This window comes from Rhipicephalus microplus, unplaced genomic scaffold (genome assembly GCF_043290135.1).
Source record: "Rhipicephalus microplus isolate Deutch F79 unplaced genomic scaffold, USDA_Rmic scaffold_18, whole genome shotgun sequence".
Taxonomy (NCBI): Eukaryota; Metazoa; Arthropoda; class Arachnida; order Ixodida; family Ixodidae; genus Rhipicephalus; species Rhipicephalus microplus.
Genome location: NW_027464591.1, coordinates 3,261,574 through 3,279,309, shown reverse-complemented (window position 1 = coordinate 3,279,309; position 17,736 = coordinate 3,261,574). Strand labels below are relative to the sequence as shown.

The 17,736-nt window shown below is 47.1% G+C and overlaps 1 protein-coding gene across 3 annotated transcripts in view; it reads right to left on the bottom strand.

Moving 5' to 3' along the window:
• Positions 1–4,617: 4,617 nt before the first annotated feature.
• LOC142785089 (uncharacterized) overlaps positions 4,618–17,736 on the bottom strand; it is a 43,422-nt gene continuing 30,303 nt past the window's right edge. For all 3 annotated transcript variants that reach the window (XM_075883497.1, XM_075883495.1, XM_075883496.1), the window contains 5 exons: positions 10,671–10,774; positions 9,810–9,866; positions 9,072–9,177; positions 8,202–8,260; positions 4,618–5,409 (listed from right to left, as the gene is read on the bottom strand). In XM_075883497.1, the coding sequence (XP_075739612.1) occupies positions 5,350–5,409; positions 8,202–8,260; positions 9,072–9,177; positions 9,810–9,866; positions 10,671–10,774 (386 nt within the window). In that variant the 3' untranslated portion in view covers positions 4,618–5,349. The remainder of the gene's footprint in view (positions 5,410–8,201; positions 8,261–9,071; positions 9,178–9,809; positions 9,867–10,670; positions 10,775–17,736) is intronic.

The following is a 17,736-nucleotide window of genomic DNA, read 5'->3' as shown; positions in this document are numbered from 1 at the left end:
CGTTAAAGAATCCCCGGTGGTCAGAATTTCCGGAGTCCTCCAATGCGGCGTTTCTTATAATCATATGGTGGTTTTGAGTCGTTAGACTCACCATATCAATCAATCAATGTCAATAAATCAATCAATCAATCAATCAATTGAGCAATCAGTCAACGATCGGCTTGCTCGGCACGTGCTTCTGATCCCTGCTGTCTCACTGGACTGTGCTCACGCTGCATCGTCACCACAATCGCCACTGACCAGGGTATCATCGTTAAACCACCAATAAACATTTTCACACTTATACTTACCGGTCATAGAAGATACTCCCAGTAGCACGGGCATGAGCCGGTTGTAGACGAAGTATCGCAGCAGGAAGTACTCGCCATCGTTTGCTGGATGTGCGCCGTCCGCCTGAACGGGAAGCGAAAACATCCGGTGCACATCGATGTGCAGTCTGCGTCCCGCCCACACACCGACGGCGAGAATGACGAAGAAGTACACGGAGATAAACAGCGCCTCCAGCTTGTCCAGCCCCATGACTCAACAGGAGACGAGACCGCCGCATACAACCGAGCCGGGAGGAATCGCTTCTCCTTCTTCTTAATCGTCCTTGTTCTTAATCGCGCGCGGAAAACACCCGGGGATGATGATGATGATCCTAATGATAATCTCGTTGATTGCACTCATCTACAGTGAAGCATTGGGCCACGAAGTGAAGGCGGGATGTGTGAAGGTGAAGACGTACGAAGCAGCAGTCGGATACGGACCACGGCAATTTTTTTTTCTCAGGTGGATGCACACAAGCCTTGACCAATGGACGACGTCATGACCCAGACTGTCTTCGGAAACAATCGCCTTTCGGAAAAAATTGCCTAAAGTGATGTCACTGATGTGTGTCCGGTGGTTGGACAGAGAAGTTTAAAACCATTCCCCCATCTAAGGGTGAGAGAAAAGATACTCTTGATAACAAGGTGCTGAGGGCTCCTGCGAGAGCCTCCGTGATATGAAGTAGCCGAGGCAATACGGACCTCAACCTCTCCACAGCAAAACAGTTTGAACAGAACAGAACACAACAGCCTTCTACGAAATCGTCACTATGTATACGAGATCTTCGTCTAGATATTCATCTTGTGGAGTTAAATGCTCGCTTGCAAATAATGTAAAATAAACCACTGTACAGTTTTCTTAATCAGTATCTTCATGCTCGGTGTCTACATCCTGAGTCCACGGTGCCGATAACGGCAAAGTCCCGACACCTAAACAAGGGAGAGCAGCCGTGGGATCCAGTCAAACCCCGGCTCTAACAGTATGCTTGGCACTTGTACAAGTAAGCATTTCAATATTTATAGAAAAAGTCGGAAAAACACTTCCTCGAGACATACCTTTTATAACTGTTTCACCCCGTTGCCGAGTGGAGAGAAAAATCATCGCATTGCGTCATGACTTGTTTTTTTTATATATTTCGTATTTCAAACAACTGTAACGCTCGCCGAACTTCCTTACAGCGGGATACTGAAAAACTGATAGAGTTGTACAAACTTCGTTTCTAAATTTTCATCGCTACAAGAAGAGGAGAAAAGGGCCACCAAAAAGGAAGAAAAAAAAGACGTTTATTTTCCCTCTTCACTCCGTGCGGAATCCATGCAATCATTATCATGGAAAGAATGTAGACATTTAAATATTCCGTGGAAAACCCAGAGGTGTAAATCTGGACTACTGGAAGTCATAGTAACTTGACTACGATGACGTATTACAATAACTTGATGGTGATATCACCGCGACGTAACTTCTGTTTGGAAGTGCAAATAATCCATCACCATTTTAAAACTAAAGTTTTTTTTATGCTGCGGTCCACCACTGCTACGCTGACGTACATCCGTCATGGAAGTCACATTAAAAATATAAGAAGAGATTGCAAAGAAACAAAAAAGCTAGGAGGCAAGCTATAATCACGTGGAATCGGTTCATTTGATATGTGGGGTTTAATGTCTCAAAATCACCATGTGATTATGAGAGACGCCGTAAGGGAGGGCTCCGGAAATTTCGACCTCCTGGGGTTCTTTAACGTGCACACAAATCTGAGCACACGGGCCTACAACATTTCCGCCTCCATCGAAAATGCAGACGCCACCAATGGGATTCGATCACGCAACCTGCTGGTCAGCACCCGAGTAGCTTAGCCACTAGACCACCGCGGCGCGGCACGCGGAATCGAACCAGCAGCATCTCGATTCTCAGCGCGCGGTGCTAACCACTACGCCAAGGAGCACACGTTGTCTGGAATGTGCACGGCAAGTCATTTACATAGAGCATACACAGTGTGGCAGTCCTCAGAGCTTCGAAACTTTAGGTCGTTTTCGTTATCAGTGGCGAGAAGCCACGATGGTCACGCGTTGGGCTTGCTTCGAGGTCGTCCCCTCACGGAGAAAGTTTTTTAAAGACGATCGTCTTTCTTGGTGACCTTCAACGCAAAAATTTTGGTCTGTCTGTGTGCACATTTTCTGTTTGAGCACTCTAAACGGCACCGGGTACTTGAAACGGTCGACCTCATACGCAGCGCCCACCAATGTTGCTCAAGGTCCAGCGTTCATACTTGTGCAATTGTCAATGAAAAAGCAATTACTGCACATGTCTGGGGCACCATAACAACACGTATATATTCTGCATGTGCGTCTTTTACTGAAAAATGTATACATAAGTAATTTGAAGGACTGTAGCGCTTATCACACTGCGCTCACCATGCCACGCTTGCACGAAAAGGCGAGTGTTTCCAACACTTTGCTAAGACGAGACGGTGGTGGCACCTACCCGTCACCTTGCGTTCTAAACCTTAGCACCCCTGAAACAGGTGCGCACACTCGTTTCAAAGCCACGTGCTTAGTTTTCCAAAAAAACTGCCAGATGGCGCTCACGTCTCAAGTGGGACGTGATTTGATGCGTTTGTTCGTCTCCGCTTCATGCTTGAGGCACTCTAACGCAGCGCCTCCAGAATACCATTCACCGAGTTTCTTGCGCAGAACTTCAAGTAAACGTTTTGTTCACTCTCCAGATGCAAGACTATCGTCTTTCGACGACATTTGCAGTGTAACATGCAGATTCGGGCCATTTTTTTTTTCTTCATGTTGTCCGCTACTCAAAGCGCAGCCTCCACGGAGCGTGGTGTCTCCTGCGCGCGCGCTAATCAGACCCGCAATTTCAGGAGAGAACTAAGGTCACTTCGCATGCTACCGTGACCGCGTTTGCGAAAGGAGCGCGCTGACACCCGATGCAGGAAGAATTGTGACAGTTGTTCGCGCTTGTCTACTTTTGCGCTCGTTTCGTGCGTCTTTCATTCTGTTTCAAGAGCGTGCTTTAAGTGTGCAACTCTGGCAGTTGTTAGTCTGCGCTCGTCCTGTGTGTGCCAACTTCATGCGTGCTTTCTGTTTGAGGTGTACGCTGCCAGTATAGAGCTGCTTGCCATTGTTAACTTGACTTTGCTATTCGTTGCTCTTTCTGGAACAATGCACAATAAACGCTCAACTACTTCTATAAAGACGTGTTTCAGTTTCGTGTTTTGCTGACTTTTATTCAGGTGGATCAGCCCCGTTTTATTTTATGTCGCCGTTACAGGTTGCTAAGAAAATCACTACTTATATCCCCATTAGCAACCTTTAAGACTGAACTTTACAATTGACAATTTACCAACCTGTGGTACTTCGACTGTGGGCTTCAACCACAGAAATGCTTTTGATGCTGTTTGCAATTGCTTTCATAAAACAAAATGAATGCGACTAAATTTCTACTTGTATAGGTAAGATTATAGAAGTAAGAAATGTATGCAAGAAAGATTTTTATTTTTTTTCTACTGCAATTTTTATCGAAGATAACGACAGTGCTGTCCGACCTGAATGGTAAAAATTAACCAGTACTGCAATCTTTCCATTCTTAGGTGCGTTTGGCTCTTTTGTTATGGACACTTAACACTTCAAATGCCAAAAACTTTCACATAAATTTCTGGCCAATTACCCAGGTGTGGGTATGGGCCATGGTAGACGCCCCCATAATGTTCATTATCATCATCATCATCACGAGCCATCTTTTCTTCACGAAACGAAACAAAACAATGAGTGGAAAACAATCCAGTCATTACGTGAAGAGAGGACCCCTCAAGAATTGACCATTACTTCCTGTGACATAACGAAGCCGAGCTGCTTCCGAGCCTCCAGCCAGTTCTTGCACTAGGCCCAAGAGCCAAATATTGATTTCAACGTACGACCCAGTATAGCTCATACCCGCGCACAGGAACAGGTAGCTGTCGCTCCGCCAAGGGCGCTAGCCCAAGCCCCCGGGAAACCAACTAAGGTTGTAAGGCGGGCTTGTTGGTTATGCATAGCATCCGATGTATAGCGCATCCAGGATCGGACAGAGCAGAAGACACACACACACACACACACACACACACACACACACACACACACACACACACACACACACACACACACACACACACACACACACACACACACACACACACACACACACACACACACACACACACACACACACACACACACGCACACGCACGCACACACACGCACACACGCACACACGCACACACACACGCACACACACACACACACACGCACAGCGCCAACTTTCATGAACGTAGTTTATTCCGAGAATCAGCAGTATACCTATACCCTAACCCGGTGCATCACTAAGCTCGTGCTCAAACAAGCAATCTTGCATAAATGCTAATCTTTGGACACTAGAATAGACTATATTTGATTGTGACGTGACGATTTGCATAAATAAAGCACAATTTTTACTGGTTTCATTTTCACTTCCCACTTCTGTTTGAGTAAACGTTACCGTGAAGGTCCTATGTTTTTGCGAGGCTGGTTGCACAGGTACGTCGAACTTCTGAATTGATGTCCAAGTTTCAGCTCCCCGGCTTAGTATATCGGACATCCTGTTTCTGGAATATTACTTTGGCACTTTTATCGCAATACGGCATGTAACGAATCCTAGTTGCTGCCACATTGGCTCATGTAAAAATGCGTTGGTATTTCTCTTGAGCACACACCGCTCGTCATCGACGATACACACAAATGGTATTCGAAAGACGTTCTACAAACAAACAAACAAACAAACAAACAAACAAACAAACAAACAAACAAACAAACAAACAAACAAACAAACAAACAAACAAACAAACAAACAAACACGCAAATAAGCAAATGGAAAGCTCAATGCCGAATAAAAGAAGTCATAGCAACAGGGGGGATGTCACGAAATAATTTAGGTTTTCTTTAGTTCGAAGCAAGTGAAATAGGCCGTCCTGCTCAGTTCCAGAAGCTGCACCTGTTCCTCGGGTTCATCGGTGAGTCAGCTGGGCAGTTGAACGCGCTCGCAAATTCCGGCAGGTTCATGAGGGGCACGTTGACGCTGCACAAAAGCGCGAGCTCAGTATCGCAGAGGAATAGCATATGCGCTGTCGGTTCAACCCACCAACCCCTCAACCACCCAAAATGCATATAAATGATGAATAAACCCGCCAGAAGGGCCTGTAACGCGCAGCACATTCACAGCCGCAAGCTGAAAGAGTGGCCTTTCTCGAAAGTTTTTTTGAAACACTCTTGTGGCAGCCACTATGAGCAAACTGGCATGGTACCCACTACATAGTAAATATTAACTTTTTTGTTGTATGGAAGCGTCCACTAAGCCATTTTTCGGTCATTGTTCGGAAAAGCGTGGTACCCGCTACATTGTTGATGCTGAGGCTGACGAATATGAAGTAAATTAACTGACGCTACTGTAACGAATAGGAGCATTCAAGGACTCGCTCGTCACGTAATTAACATTGTCGGACGCCCTGCTTTTACTTTTATGTTCTAAAACGCTTTATTATACATGTTCATTTGAAGCGATGAGGCCAGAGATGAGGCCTGAATAGCGTCAGTTAGCAACGATGTCAACCAGCGGCGTAGTTCAGTGGTAGAACGCTAGGCTGCCACGCAAAGGGCCCAGGTTCGAATTTCATTGTATTGTCGGTATTATTCGATTTATAAAGCTATTGATGTGTCCTTTCGCGTGATAGTGGTTACACACATCTTTGGTGCCGGCGGCGAACAAATACAACGCCAATAACGGCACTTGCTGTGATCTCACGAGAGCTTAATTTTGCTGTAGAAAAAGCAAGTGAAAAGCTCCATGGAGGTGACCCTAGTCCTTCGCTAAGGTGTCTGGCCCTACCCTACTTCAAAAGACAAGGCACGCTTCATTGGCGATGGTGTGCGTTGGGTCAACACAGTGTTCAGCCGTGCTGCCGAAGCGGATTGTAGAGACTACTCGTTTGACATATCTGCTCCGCCAGGTGACACACAATCTCAACTGAAACCGTCTGAGCTTCTGGGAAGCTCATTAATATCGAATAATTACACTTACAGTTATCTGGCCCTTATCTAAAGTGAAATTATTATCTGATATATGTATACAACGTGGCTTGAACTAAAACTACACACTTCACGCAATTTTCAATTATTTCTTTAAAATTTAAAAGTAATTTCTATTAGCTCTAAAATTTCACATATGACGAAAGTTGTTCGACGGCCGGAAGCACTGTAATAAGAAAGAAGAGACCGACTCCAGTCCCTCTCCTGCAATGCTCACACATGAAACCCTCCCACAGCAGGGCTGACAGGTGGCCCTGTGCTTCTGAATACCCCCACGAGCGTGCCGAGCGAATACTTCTGTGTAAGACTGTACAGTTGAAACGCATGTGTATATCTCTATCGAAAGAAATGTAAAAATTCTGATGTGTTAGAGATATATTTTGATGCTTAAAAAAAGAACTCCGAAGAGTTTCTCAGCCATTCACTGAAGAATGCTCGATGTGAAAGACATTTGGGGCGTTGCATGTGAACTGTTCCAACCTTGGTCTCGACCATCTTTGAGTTGCTTGACAAAAGATTTAGTATAATTTACGTAAAATTACAGTGTTCCCCAAATACATAATTTTGCGAAAAAAAAACTTTTGCAGTACCGCGACCCTCATGTGAATTATTTCGGAAGGCTCGAAGCCATGGCCCGTGACACACATAAAGAAAATTCGTTCTTTCTAAATTTGCTCAAGACAAATTTTTGCGTTTAGAACGATGGTAGGCTTTTACTTAAGTTTTACGAACGTTTACGCTTTCTTGTTTTTTATGCAGCCTCGAATAGGAAGAATAGAATCTCTTTTGGGATTTTTTTTATTAGAGAGACAACTTTTAAAGAAATCTGACAGTTTAGATTAGCATATTTCAAGATGTTTTACTGTAGACCAAAAATTATTTCAGGCGTATATAGTGCTAAATCAAGTGTACAGGTGGCAACAAAGTAGTAAAAATGTTCATTTTTGCGGATGTTTGGTCGTGAATTCAATATTGAGGCGGTCCTAGTAAAATATGCTCAATCACAGATTTGCTCGACGCTTTCATTGCCTGCTTACTCAGAAACCCTTATGAAGTTGATTTTTGTTTCAAGCGAGGTAAATACTTTTGAATTGGTGTGTTACCGATCTCTGTGTTTGCACGTGCTATTACGCCATGGCAATGCGTCCCAGCTGTAAGTACAAGCTGCGCGAACGGGGGGATGATGTAGACCACCTAATATAGTTTTCCGTGCTTATTTAGATCATTTACACGCTAGTACAACTCTTAGTGAACGACAAACGCAAGGCCTAGTAATCTGCATTTAGCCACATGCAGCTGCCTACTGGCAGCCTGCCTAGTACGCTTATGCAGCACCGGTAAGTGGTACCGATGTGCGCAACACGTCACCACCAGGTGGAGTGCCTCTGAAATCGTAGGCCACCCACCTGGGTATGCTGTTCCTTCGTATTTAGACGACCTTTGACTAAGCTACAATATCATATGACGGGGTCATCAAGCAAGGTTACGTCATGTGGTGTTGTAATGACAAAGCAACGTTACGAGATCTGTGACGTGATCATTACGTCATATCATGATGTCCCTGCGTGATGATGACTTTCGCTTCACTCATTTTCTACTCCGCAAATGCTGGCGGCGAAACTTCGCGTCTGATGGGGCATTTCAGGCTTTCGGCTTAAAAATGCGAGAGTTAATGGATGCCTGTGCGGTCGTATGTTTGCTAAAGCATAATTTACAGTGTCAAGTCTTCGACCGATGCTTCACCTGGTAGTTTACCACTAGGGCAGAAAGTAGCCTAACACGTACCGATCTTGCAGGACCACCGTCATCCCAGCTTTCTTCAGGTCGGGCCGCCCGCACATGCTCTGAAAAAAAAAAAACAACGTGAAAGGAATATTAAATAAAGATTATTGATTGATATGATACTCCCTATAGGGCCAAATGTGAGGGCAACATTGGGCGTTTTTTCATTCGGCGGTATGTTTGACAAGGAAACTAGCACATTCGGGCAAACATGCAGCACAGCATAAACAATAAACGAGAAACGGAAGACACGAGCGGTGACTCTCAACCGAAGAACAAAAAAGTTATTTCGTGCGCAAACAAAAATGCCTTGAAGTCACATGGTGATTGCCCGGTACACAAGAGGCCACGTGACTTAAACGCATTTTGTTTGTGAACGGAATAAAGTTTTTCCCTTGAAAGACTGCGCTCGTGTCTTCCGTTCCTCGTTCATTGTCTGCGCCGCGCTGCACGTTTACCCGAAGATGTCAATATACTGATTCGCCCAGATCGCCGTATTAGTTCGGGAACTTAGCACGCCACATGTGCGCTACGGGCAGTTACAAACGTTCTTTTTTTCATTGTTACTTTTTCTTATTTTTCGAAAGTTTTGTCTTTCAGTGGCCTGGATAGCAGTTTGAAACACGGGTTTGTTTTTTAGTGTCTCGTTATTCCTTCAGTTCTAGTTCCTAATTTGCATTATTAATTTTTTTATGTTCTGTTATATCAGACGTTTTCTTAATTTTTGATGGGATAAGATGCCCTTTCGTATATAAAGAAATTGAACTGAACCTTGACCTGTTCGCAGCGACGGTGCTCATTTTATCAAGATTTTCTGAAAAAGACTAGAAAACCCAACCAGTATACAGAAATTACCACCGCAGAAAGTCTCACCAGTGCGTAGTATACGAAAAACAGTTGATTTGCTGTGACATTTCCGAGGCCTTGCAGTCTGTAGTCGACATTTAGGTACTGCTTGCTGAACAGCCGTCTGGAAGGTCTGCCGTACGTACGCAAAGAAATGGAAGAGAGCAAATGGAATGCAAAGCAAAGGAGAATATATGTCACAGGTTTTCCCACATGGCAATAAATTGACTGTGATATCAGTGAATCAGGAAGCTTTGCAAAGAAAAGTTTGTAGTTGTAAACAGTGCCTAATTCATCCGGCGTCATGCATGCGCAAGCAAATACTAACGCATCTGACAAATAGCCACGAACACAATCACAATGCTGGTGGAAATAGCCACTGCTGACATAAACCAGTGATGGTTGAACAGAGGGAGGCAAGTGCACTGCGCAGCCTCTAGTTCTTTTGAGGTAACGCGAGCAGCAACATTAGGCCCCTTAAGGCAGAAGCCACACAGTGACCGGCCATGCGGCTGTCTACACTATGGAAGTGCCGCTGATCACTCGCCGGATAGGGTGCGTGGTACACCTCACAGCTGTCACTGAGGAGAAGCGCTCCTGGCGCCCCCCACCAACCTTATTAGCGGATGATACGTACGCCTTATTCTTCAGCGAACATTTAGCAAGCGGGCTTGCTTCCTCTTTCGCCAGGGTATTCAATTATTTCACATATTTCTACCTGGCCAGGAATGACTAAAACAAGGCGTGGTAGTGCACAAGACATACCTTGTAGGCCACAATGACCGCGGTGCAGTCTTCCACTTTTTCAAATCCTGACATTTCCTGCAAATGAAATTTTCGTGTTATTAGTGACAACTCAATGCAGGAAACGTGGCCTGAAAGCTAACACAAAACAGTGAGTCCAGTCAAATAGTTTGAATGTCCGAATGACCCGTAGACAATACGTCTGACCACTAGACAATATCGTCAAAACACATAAGACTAAATAACATGGTATAAACTAACAAACGTTGCATCTACGATATTTTTTATTGTCATGATACACTCGCCTTCGCTACGAACACGTTCGAAATGAGGATTAAGTTTACTTTTTTTGTTAGGGACAGCTATATGGCGCTAGCGATTCAGGGAACACATGACTCGAAGCATGAAAGAGCATCTTATCCTCAGATAGACTTAGGACCACCTAATGCTCTGTAACGCGCACTGACGCAGTACAGTATAAAACTTCGCCTCCATTTAAACTCCACTGCCATTGTCTAGATCAAATCCACGACTTTCGGGCAAACTGGCGAGCACAAAAATGTACAAAATTCATAAACAAATGACGAGGGCTCTGAATAATAATATTAAAAAAGAAAGACTCGTCGCAAATATAGTTTATTTACATTTATTAAAACTACCAGCACAAAAGAGAATAGGAATCAATAGTGACAAAAACTTCTCAGGACACGGAATCGCTCGCGAAAATCAATGCTGATAATGAGTAGACGGACGCGACCGGCTGAAGGAATGGAGTGCGTGAAGGAAACATAATGAATTTGGTTTACGCTGTGTCGCTCGTGTGAAAGAAACGGTTGCTATCCTATTGGTGGTTCGAAAGAGGATGCAATAGAGGCACTGTACCTGGCCTTTATTCTTGTAATGCGGGGTCAGACAATTCAGGGTGTTATTGACGTGCTTCGAGGTATGCTTCATCGGAATCATATCAGTGTGTCTGTAAAAGTTATCTTAAAATAAAACAAAGAACATGTCAATAAATGAAGTGATACCTGCAAGCACTGTTCGATATGCTGTTTGTTTCTACTGCGTATAGCTTTCAATAATTTTCTTAATACTAAACTCTAATTTATGGCTGAGCAATTTCACTATATTTGCAGCTGCGTCCTGTTATGAGCTATAGAAGTTAAAAATAACAGCACGAACAAAGAACATGAAGAATTCAGCACTTCAGTCTGAAGATTTCTCAATTTTTTTTAAGTCTGGCATTCAAGGTTCCTACTGAGCCATTAGTCAAAATGTGTGTGGAAAAAAAAAGTCAGACCTGAATTCTTATTTACTAAAATTTGTGGCCATCGTTTAAAACTCGTTTTTTATTATTGCTTCGTTTGATAGCTTAATGAATATAGCATTATTATTGTATAGATATTTTTGGTAATATTTGTCCTTACAGTTCTATGTTAATGAATTATTTGATTATTTTCGTTCTTTAAGGAGCTGCTTAAAACAATATTGTTCTGTCTATACTATACTTCATATCTCCTTCAGGCGCAAATTGTGATGCCGTGTTCGAAGATGTTTATATTTTACACAACATAGTTGTAAGGCACTCGTTATCATATTGTTACGTAAAAATGACACGAGGTGTGTCTATTTAAAATCTATATTCAAAATGATGCGTATGGCGTCGACGAAGATGAAAGCAGCACGCGCAACCGACAGACCACTTCCTCGTTGTCGTCTTTTCACCACTGATACGTCAGCTACGTAGCATTACCCCCCCCCCCCCCCCCCGGCGGTAAAAGCACCGTCTCGGTGCACATTAACTACGGTCTTCAGTAGGCAGGTGGTAAGGTTTTAGCCTGCTGACGTGCACAACATCACTGGGTGTGGTTGCAGGCAGGGTTGTGGTCTCAGCTGCAGGAATGATCTCATAGGTGACGTCGGTTACCTGGCGGATGATACGGTAAGGACCCATGTAGCGAGACCATAACTTCTCTGATAAGCCAACTCGACGAACTGGGCACCACAGGAGAACAAGAGAACCGGGTGAGAAGTGAACGTCAGCATGCCGGCTGTCGTAGATGGCTTTCTGGGTGGCTTGCGAAGCCGAAAGTCTAGAGCGTGCGATCTGACGTGCGTGGTCGGCACGAGCAAAAGCGTCGCGTGCATATTCGGTTGACGGCGTTGTAGTGGTTGGAAGTAAGGTGTCGAGTGGTAACGTCGGATCACGGCCATAAAGCAAATAAAAGGGTGAATAACCAGTGGTGCCGTGGCGCGAAGAATTGTACGCGAAGGTCACGTGAGGTAGCGCCAGGTTCCAGTCATGGTGGTCGGAGGACACATACATCGCGAGCATGTCCGTTATGGTCCGATTTAGCCGTTCGGTAAGGCCATTTGTTTGGGGATGGTAGGAAGTGGTCAGCTTGTGGTGCGTCGAGGAAGAGCGCAGAAGATCGTCGATCACACGAGACAAAAATGCGCGGCCACGATCTGTGAGTAATTGGCGAGGAGCGCCATGCTGTAGGATGACGTCGTGGAGCAAAAAGTCCGCAACGTCAGTAGCGGTGCTGGTGGGGAGCGCTCGAGTGATGGCATACCTAGTCGCGTAGTCTATAGCAACAGCGATCCACTTGTTGCCCGATTTCGACTCGGGAAAAGGACCGAGAAGATCTACACCAACACGGAAGAAAGGTTCGGTTGGGATGGAGATCGGTTGAAGAAGTCCAGCCGGGGGCGCAGTAGGTCGCTTCCTACGTTGACATTTATTGCAGGAGGACACGTAACGGCAAACGGACAGGGCGAGACCGCGCCAAAAGAAGCGGCGACGCACGCGGTCGTACGTCCGAGATACACCCTGATGACCAGCAGTTGGTTCATCGTGAAGCTCGTGCAGCACGGTTGAACGCAAATTTTTCGGCACGACAAGAAGGAGCTCAGGGCCATCTGGCTGGAGGCTACGACGGTACAGCGTGCCATTCAGGAGGACGTACATGCGAAGTGACGTGCCGTTCGGAGCAGATTCGAGACCGTCAATAATTTGTCGCAGAGAAGCATCACGACGTTGTTCATCACCAATCTGAAGAAACTGGGACATTGACATGACGCTGAGGCTAGGCTCGATGTCTGGTTCGTCGGGCTGATCAACAGGGTAGCGGGATAAGCAATCGGCGTCCAGATGGAGACGTCTAGACTTATAAGCAACCGAGTAGGAATACTCCTGTAGGCGTAATGCCCAACGACCAAGTCGTCCAGTGGGGTCCTTCAGAGAAGAAAGCCAACACAGCGCGTGATGATCTGTGATGACACGGAAAGGGCGGCCATACATGTAAGGACGGAATTTCGAAACCGCCCAAACAAGAGCGAGACATTCCCGTTCTTTATAGAATAATTGCCTTCAGACTTAGAAAGCAGACGGCTCGCGTACGCGATTACACGGTCGTTGCCCCGCTGAATTTGCGCCAAAACTGCACCAATTCCGTGACCACTCGCGTCTGTTCGCACTTCTGTGGGATCATCGGGGTCGAAATGTGCAAGAATAGGAGGTGTCGTTAGAGCGGTGATTAGCTGAGAGAAGGCGTCAGCTTGAAGGGGGCCCCAAGAAAATGGGACGTCTTGTTTGAGAAGGTCAGTGAGTGGCCGTGCGAGTGCCGCAAAGTTTTTCACGAACCGGCGAAAGTAGGAGCAGAGGCCCACAAAACTGCGAACATCATAGACAGAGCGTGGGACTGGGAAGTTTGTTACAGCGCGTACTTTCGCCGGGTCTGGCCGTACGCCGGCAGCGTCAACAAGGTGACCCAATACGGTCATCTGACGAAGACTGAAGTGGCACTTGGAGGAATTGAGCTGCAGGCCGGCCCGTCGAAATATGGATAGAATGGTCGAAAGACGTTCAAGGTGGGTTGCAAAGGTAGGTGAGAAAATGATCACGTCGTCTAGGTAACACAAACATGTCGACCATTTAAATCCTTGTAGGAGCGTGTCCATCATTCTCTCAAAGGTCGCTGGAGCGTTCCAGAGCCCGAGTGGCATGCCCTTGAATTGGTAAAGGCCGTCAGGGGTAATGAAGGCGGTCTTTTCTCAGTCCATGTCATCTACAGCTATTGGCCAGTAGCCAGATCGGAGGTCGAGAGATGAAAAGAAGGTGGCGCCATGGAGGCAATCAAGGGCATCGTCAATGCGTGGTAGAGGGTACACGTCTTTTTTGGTAATTTTGTTGAGGTGGCGATAATTAACGCAGAAACGCCATGAGCCGTCTTTCTTTTTTACTAATACCACGGGAGATGCCCAAGGGCTCGTTGATGGTTCGATTACGTTTTTCGTTAGCATTTTGGCCAATTCTTTCTGAATCACTTCTCGCTCAGATGCTGACACGTGGTACGGCCGACGGTGAATGGGCGCAGAGTCACCAGTGTTGATTCGGTGAGTGACAATTTTAGTCTGGCCCAAGGGACGATCGTCGGTGTCGAAAATGTCACTGTATAAGGCCAAAACATGGCAGAGAGCGTCGGCCTGGTGAGGCGACAGCTCCGATCCAATCATGTTTCGAAACATACCATCGTCTGAGCTGGGTGACCGTGAGACTGCGCTTCGATCAAGAGCAGATACAGCGACAACACTGACATCGTCCTCAGTTATGGCAGTTAGCTGGGCTAGAGACATCTGGCAGGGCAACACTTGAGGGGTGAAACCAAAGTTAAGGAGCGGAAGTAACACACAGTTATCCGCTATGGTCGCGATGGTATAGGGCACAGTAACACTGCGCGTCAGCCGAACGTCAGTAATTGGCGTAACGATATAATCACCGTCAGGAACGGGAGGGGTCGATGACAGACACGTACGTGACGGCTCGAGGTGGCAGGCGAACGAAAGTGGTTGGGCTCAAGCGGCTGGTGGGCTTTGCAGAGTAGTCGGCAAAGATTGGTAGATCAAGGCTGAGGGTACCAGACGAACAATCAATTAAGGCCGAGTGTGCCGAAAGTAAATCAAGGCCAAGTATGAGGTCATGAGGGCAGCAGGCTAGCACGGCAAAAAGGACCACGGCGTGACGACCGGCAATGCTGACACGAGGAGTGCACATTCCGATTACTGGTACAGTACCGCCATCGGCAACACGTATTGCCTGCGTAGTAGATGGCGTCATAATCTTTTGTAAGCGGCAGCGTAGAGAAGCGCTCATAATAGACAGGTGCGCACCTGTGTCAATGAGGGTGGTCACAGGAACATGGTCGACTTGTACTTCAAGCAGTCTATGGTGCGTGGGAAGCGTCAGTAGAGGATTTTCGGTCGTCATTGGTATTGCAGCTTCACCTATATAAGCTGCAATATCTAGTTTTCCTGCTGCGGTCGTCCAGAGAAGCTCGGCGAGGAAAAGCGCCGAGGTGGCGGAGAGCGGGATTGGTGACGTAGCGGCGACGGGGAGTGAGAGCTGCGGCGACCGGACGAAGGGGCGTCAGGGTAGAGGCGACCGGGCAAAGGGGCGTCAGTGGAAGGCTCGTAAGATGACGACGAATAGAAATTGAAGGGTGTGGCGTCTGAACGTCGAGGGCTCATCGGATGCATGAGCGCCAAGGTAGAGAAAGTCTGACGTGGTTGGTTTGACCAATGGCGGCGGCAATAGCGAGAAACGTGCCCAGGCTGGTGGCAGGAAAAACAAATAGGCCGATCGTCGGGTGTTCGCCATTCCGAAGGGTTACGGGAGGGAATTGTTGGAGGTGAACGGCGAGCGTGTCCTCTGGAGTAGGACGGGACTTCAGAGCGAGTCAGGGGACATGCTGATGGAAGTCCGAGGTTCGCAAACTCCTGCCTCACCACAGCTTGTATTAACGCCACTGACGGCTGTTGTTGGTCAGAGGCGAGCGTTGCGAAAACGGGTGGCTGAAGAGGAGCCGGACAGGCGGCTTCGATTTCCTGACGAACAATACGTGTGACGTTGTCATACGTGTGGGACTGGCGGGTGGCTTCACACGATGAGGTCGCGGCCGTGTTGGGCAGCCAGGTGAATCGCTGAGTAATACGGCGGCTCTTGGCTTCTTCGAACCGCCGGCACTCTTTAATGATGGCGTCGACGGTGGCAACGTTGTTGTAAACTAGTAGATTAAATGCGTCGTCTGCTATGCCTTTCAGCACATGGGCCACTTTCTCCGACTCACTCATGTGCTCGTCAATCTGGCGGCATAGGGCGATGACGTCGTGAATGTACGCGACGAACGACTCCGTCGACGTCTGTGCACGGGCCGCCAGTTGATTCCGCGCTGCGATCTGCCGCCCAATGGTGTCGCCAAAAAGGTCGCGGATCTTTTCTTTAAAGGAGTCCCAGCTCGTAATCTCCGCTTCGTGCGTCTCGAACCACACGCGCGGTGGGCCATCGAGGTAAAAAAGCACATTGGCAAGCATGAGGGTCGGGTCCCACCTATAGCTTGCGCTGACCCGTTCGTACCGGTTGATCCATTTGTCGACGTCAACGCCATCCTGACCGAAAAATACACCGGGATCAAGAGCAGGAGGTAGAACGACGTATGTAGAAGTCACGGTAGGGGCAGGTGGCGAAGACGATGGTTGTTCAACCTGTGACATGGTTGGACCTATGATGATGCGGCCGTTGCGGAGCTGCGTGATGAAGACGGGGAAGTACCCCGCACCTCCACCACAAAGATGTTACGTAAAAATGACACGAGGTGTGTCTATTTAAAATCTATATTCAAAATGATGCGTATGGCGTCGACTAAGATGGAAGCAGCACGCGCAACCGACAGACCACTTCCTCGTTGTCGTCTTTTCACTACTGATACGTCAGCTACGTAGCAATATTAAAAGTCTGGGCACGGCGGCACAGCCAGTATGCGGTGGTCTCAAAATCCGTTTGTCTTCCTTCTACAGTTCCTTGGATTGCTGGACCCCCTTTTTGCCGAACCTTTCGATCTGAGAGTGGGAGATGCGCATGCGCCGCACCCTGCGACCAGGCTCATCTTTCCTTGCCGGTCATCAACTGCACACCCGGACCACCTGCCTCTACAGATATCAGCCACGTGGGCATCACTGATACCAGAAGCCGTCCAGGTGGCGCCGTTGCAGATTCCGGCTATATATGAGCGTCCTGTTCACTCCTCGGCCACTGGGCACGGCGGCACAGCCAGTATGCGGTGGTCTCAAAATCCGTTTGTCTTCCTTCTACAGTTCCTTGGATTGCTGGGCCCCCTTTTTGCCGAACCTTTCGATCTGCGAGTGGGAGATGCGCATGCGCCGCACCCTGCGACCAGCCTCATCTTTCCTTGCCGGTCATCAACTGCACACCCGGACCACCTGCCTCTAGAAATATCAGCCACGTGGGCATCTCTGATATCAGAAGCCGTCCAGGTGGCGCCGTTGCAGATTCCGGCTATATATGAGCGTCCTGTTCACTCCTAGGCCACTGGGCACGGCGGCACAGCCAGTATGCGGTGGTCTCAAAATCCGTTTGTCTTCCTTCTACAGGTGAGCAGGCGTTACGGAAAATGCTTTCGCTCAGGCGACCCGTTCTTACTTGTGCTGCCGTGCCCATGGTCTTCTGGTGTGTTTTATGATGTTTCTAGCTTGTTGCGACAACTGCTCCTTCTGGGCGGAGACATTGAGACCAATACTGGTTCTGATTTGGCTGAAATTGCTAAACAACTAGAGAGCATAGCTACTGACATAAAGGACATAAAAGGAAAGCGACTAACCGATATAGAAAAAAATTGGACGCCTTGACTATTTTAGAGAACAAAATTGCTGCTTGCCAAACTCAAATAGCTTCTATGAGCACCGTAATTCATCAACTAGAAAAGCAGGTTGATCAGCTCGAAAACCATAGTAGAAGATCAAACCTCATAGTGTACGGCTTACCGGAAAGGGACAACGAGACCAGTGACACACTTGAACACGTTGTCAACAAAGAAGTAATTCAAGACTTGTTGGAGCTTGAACCAATTAGGATTGAGCGCATCCATCGAAT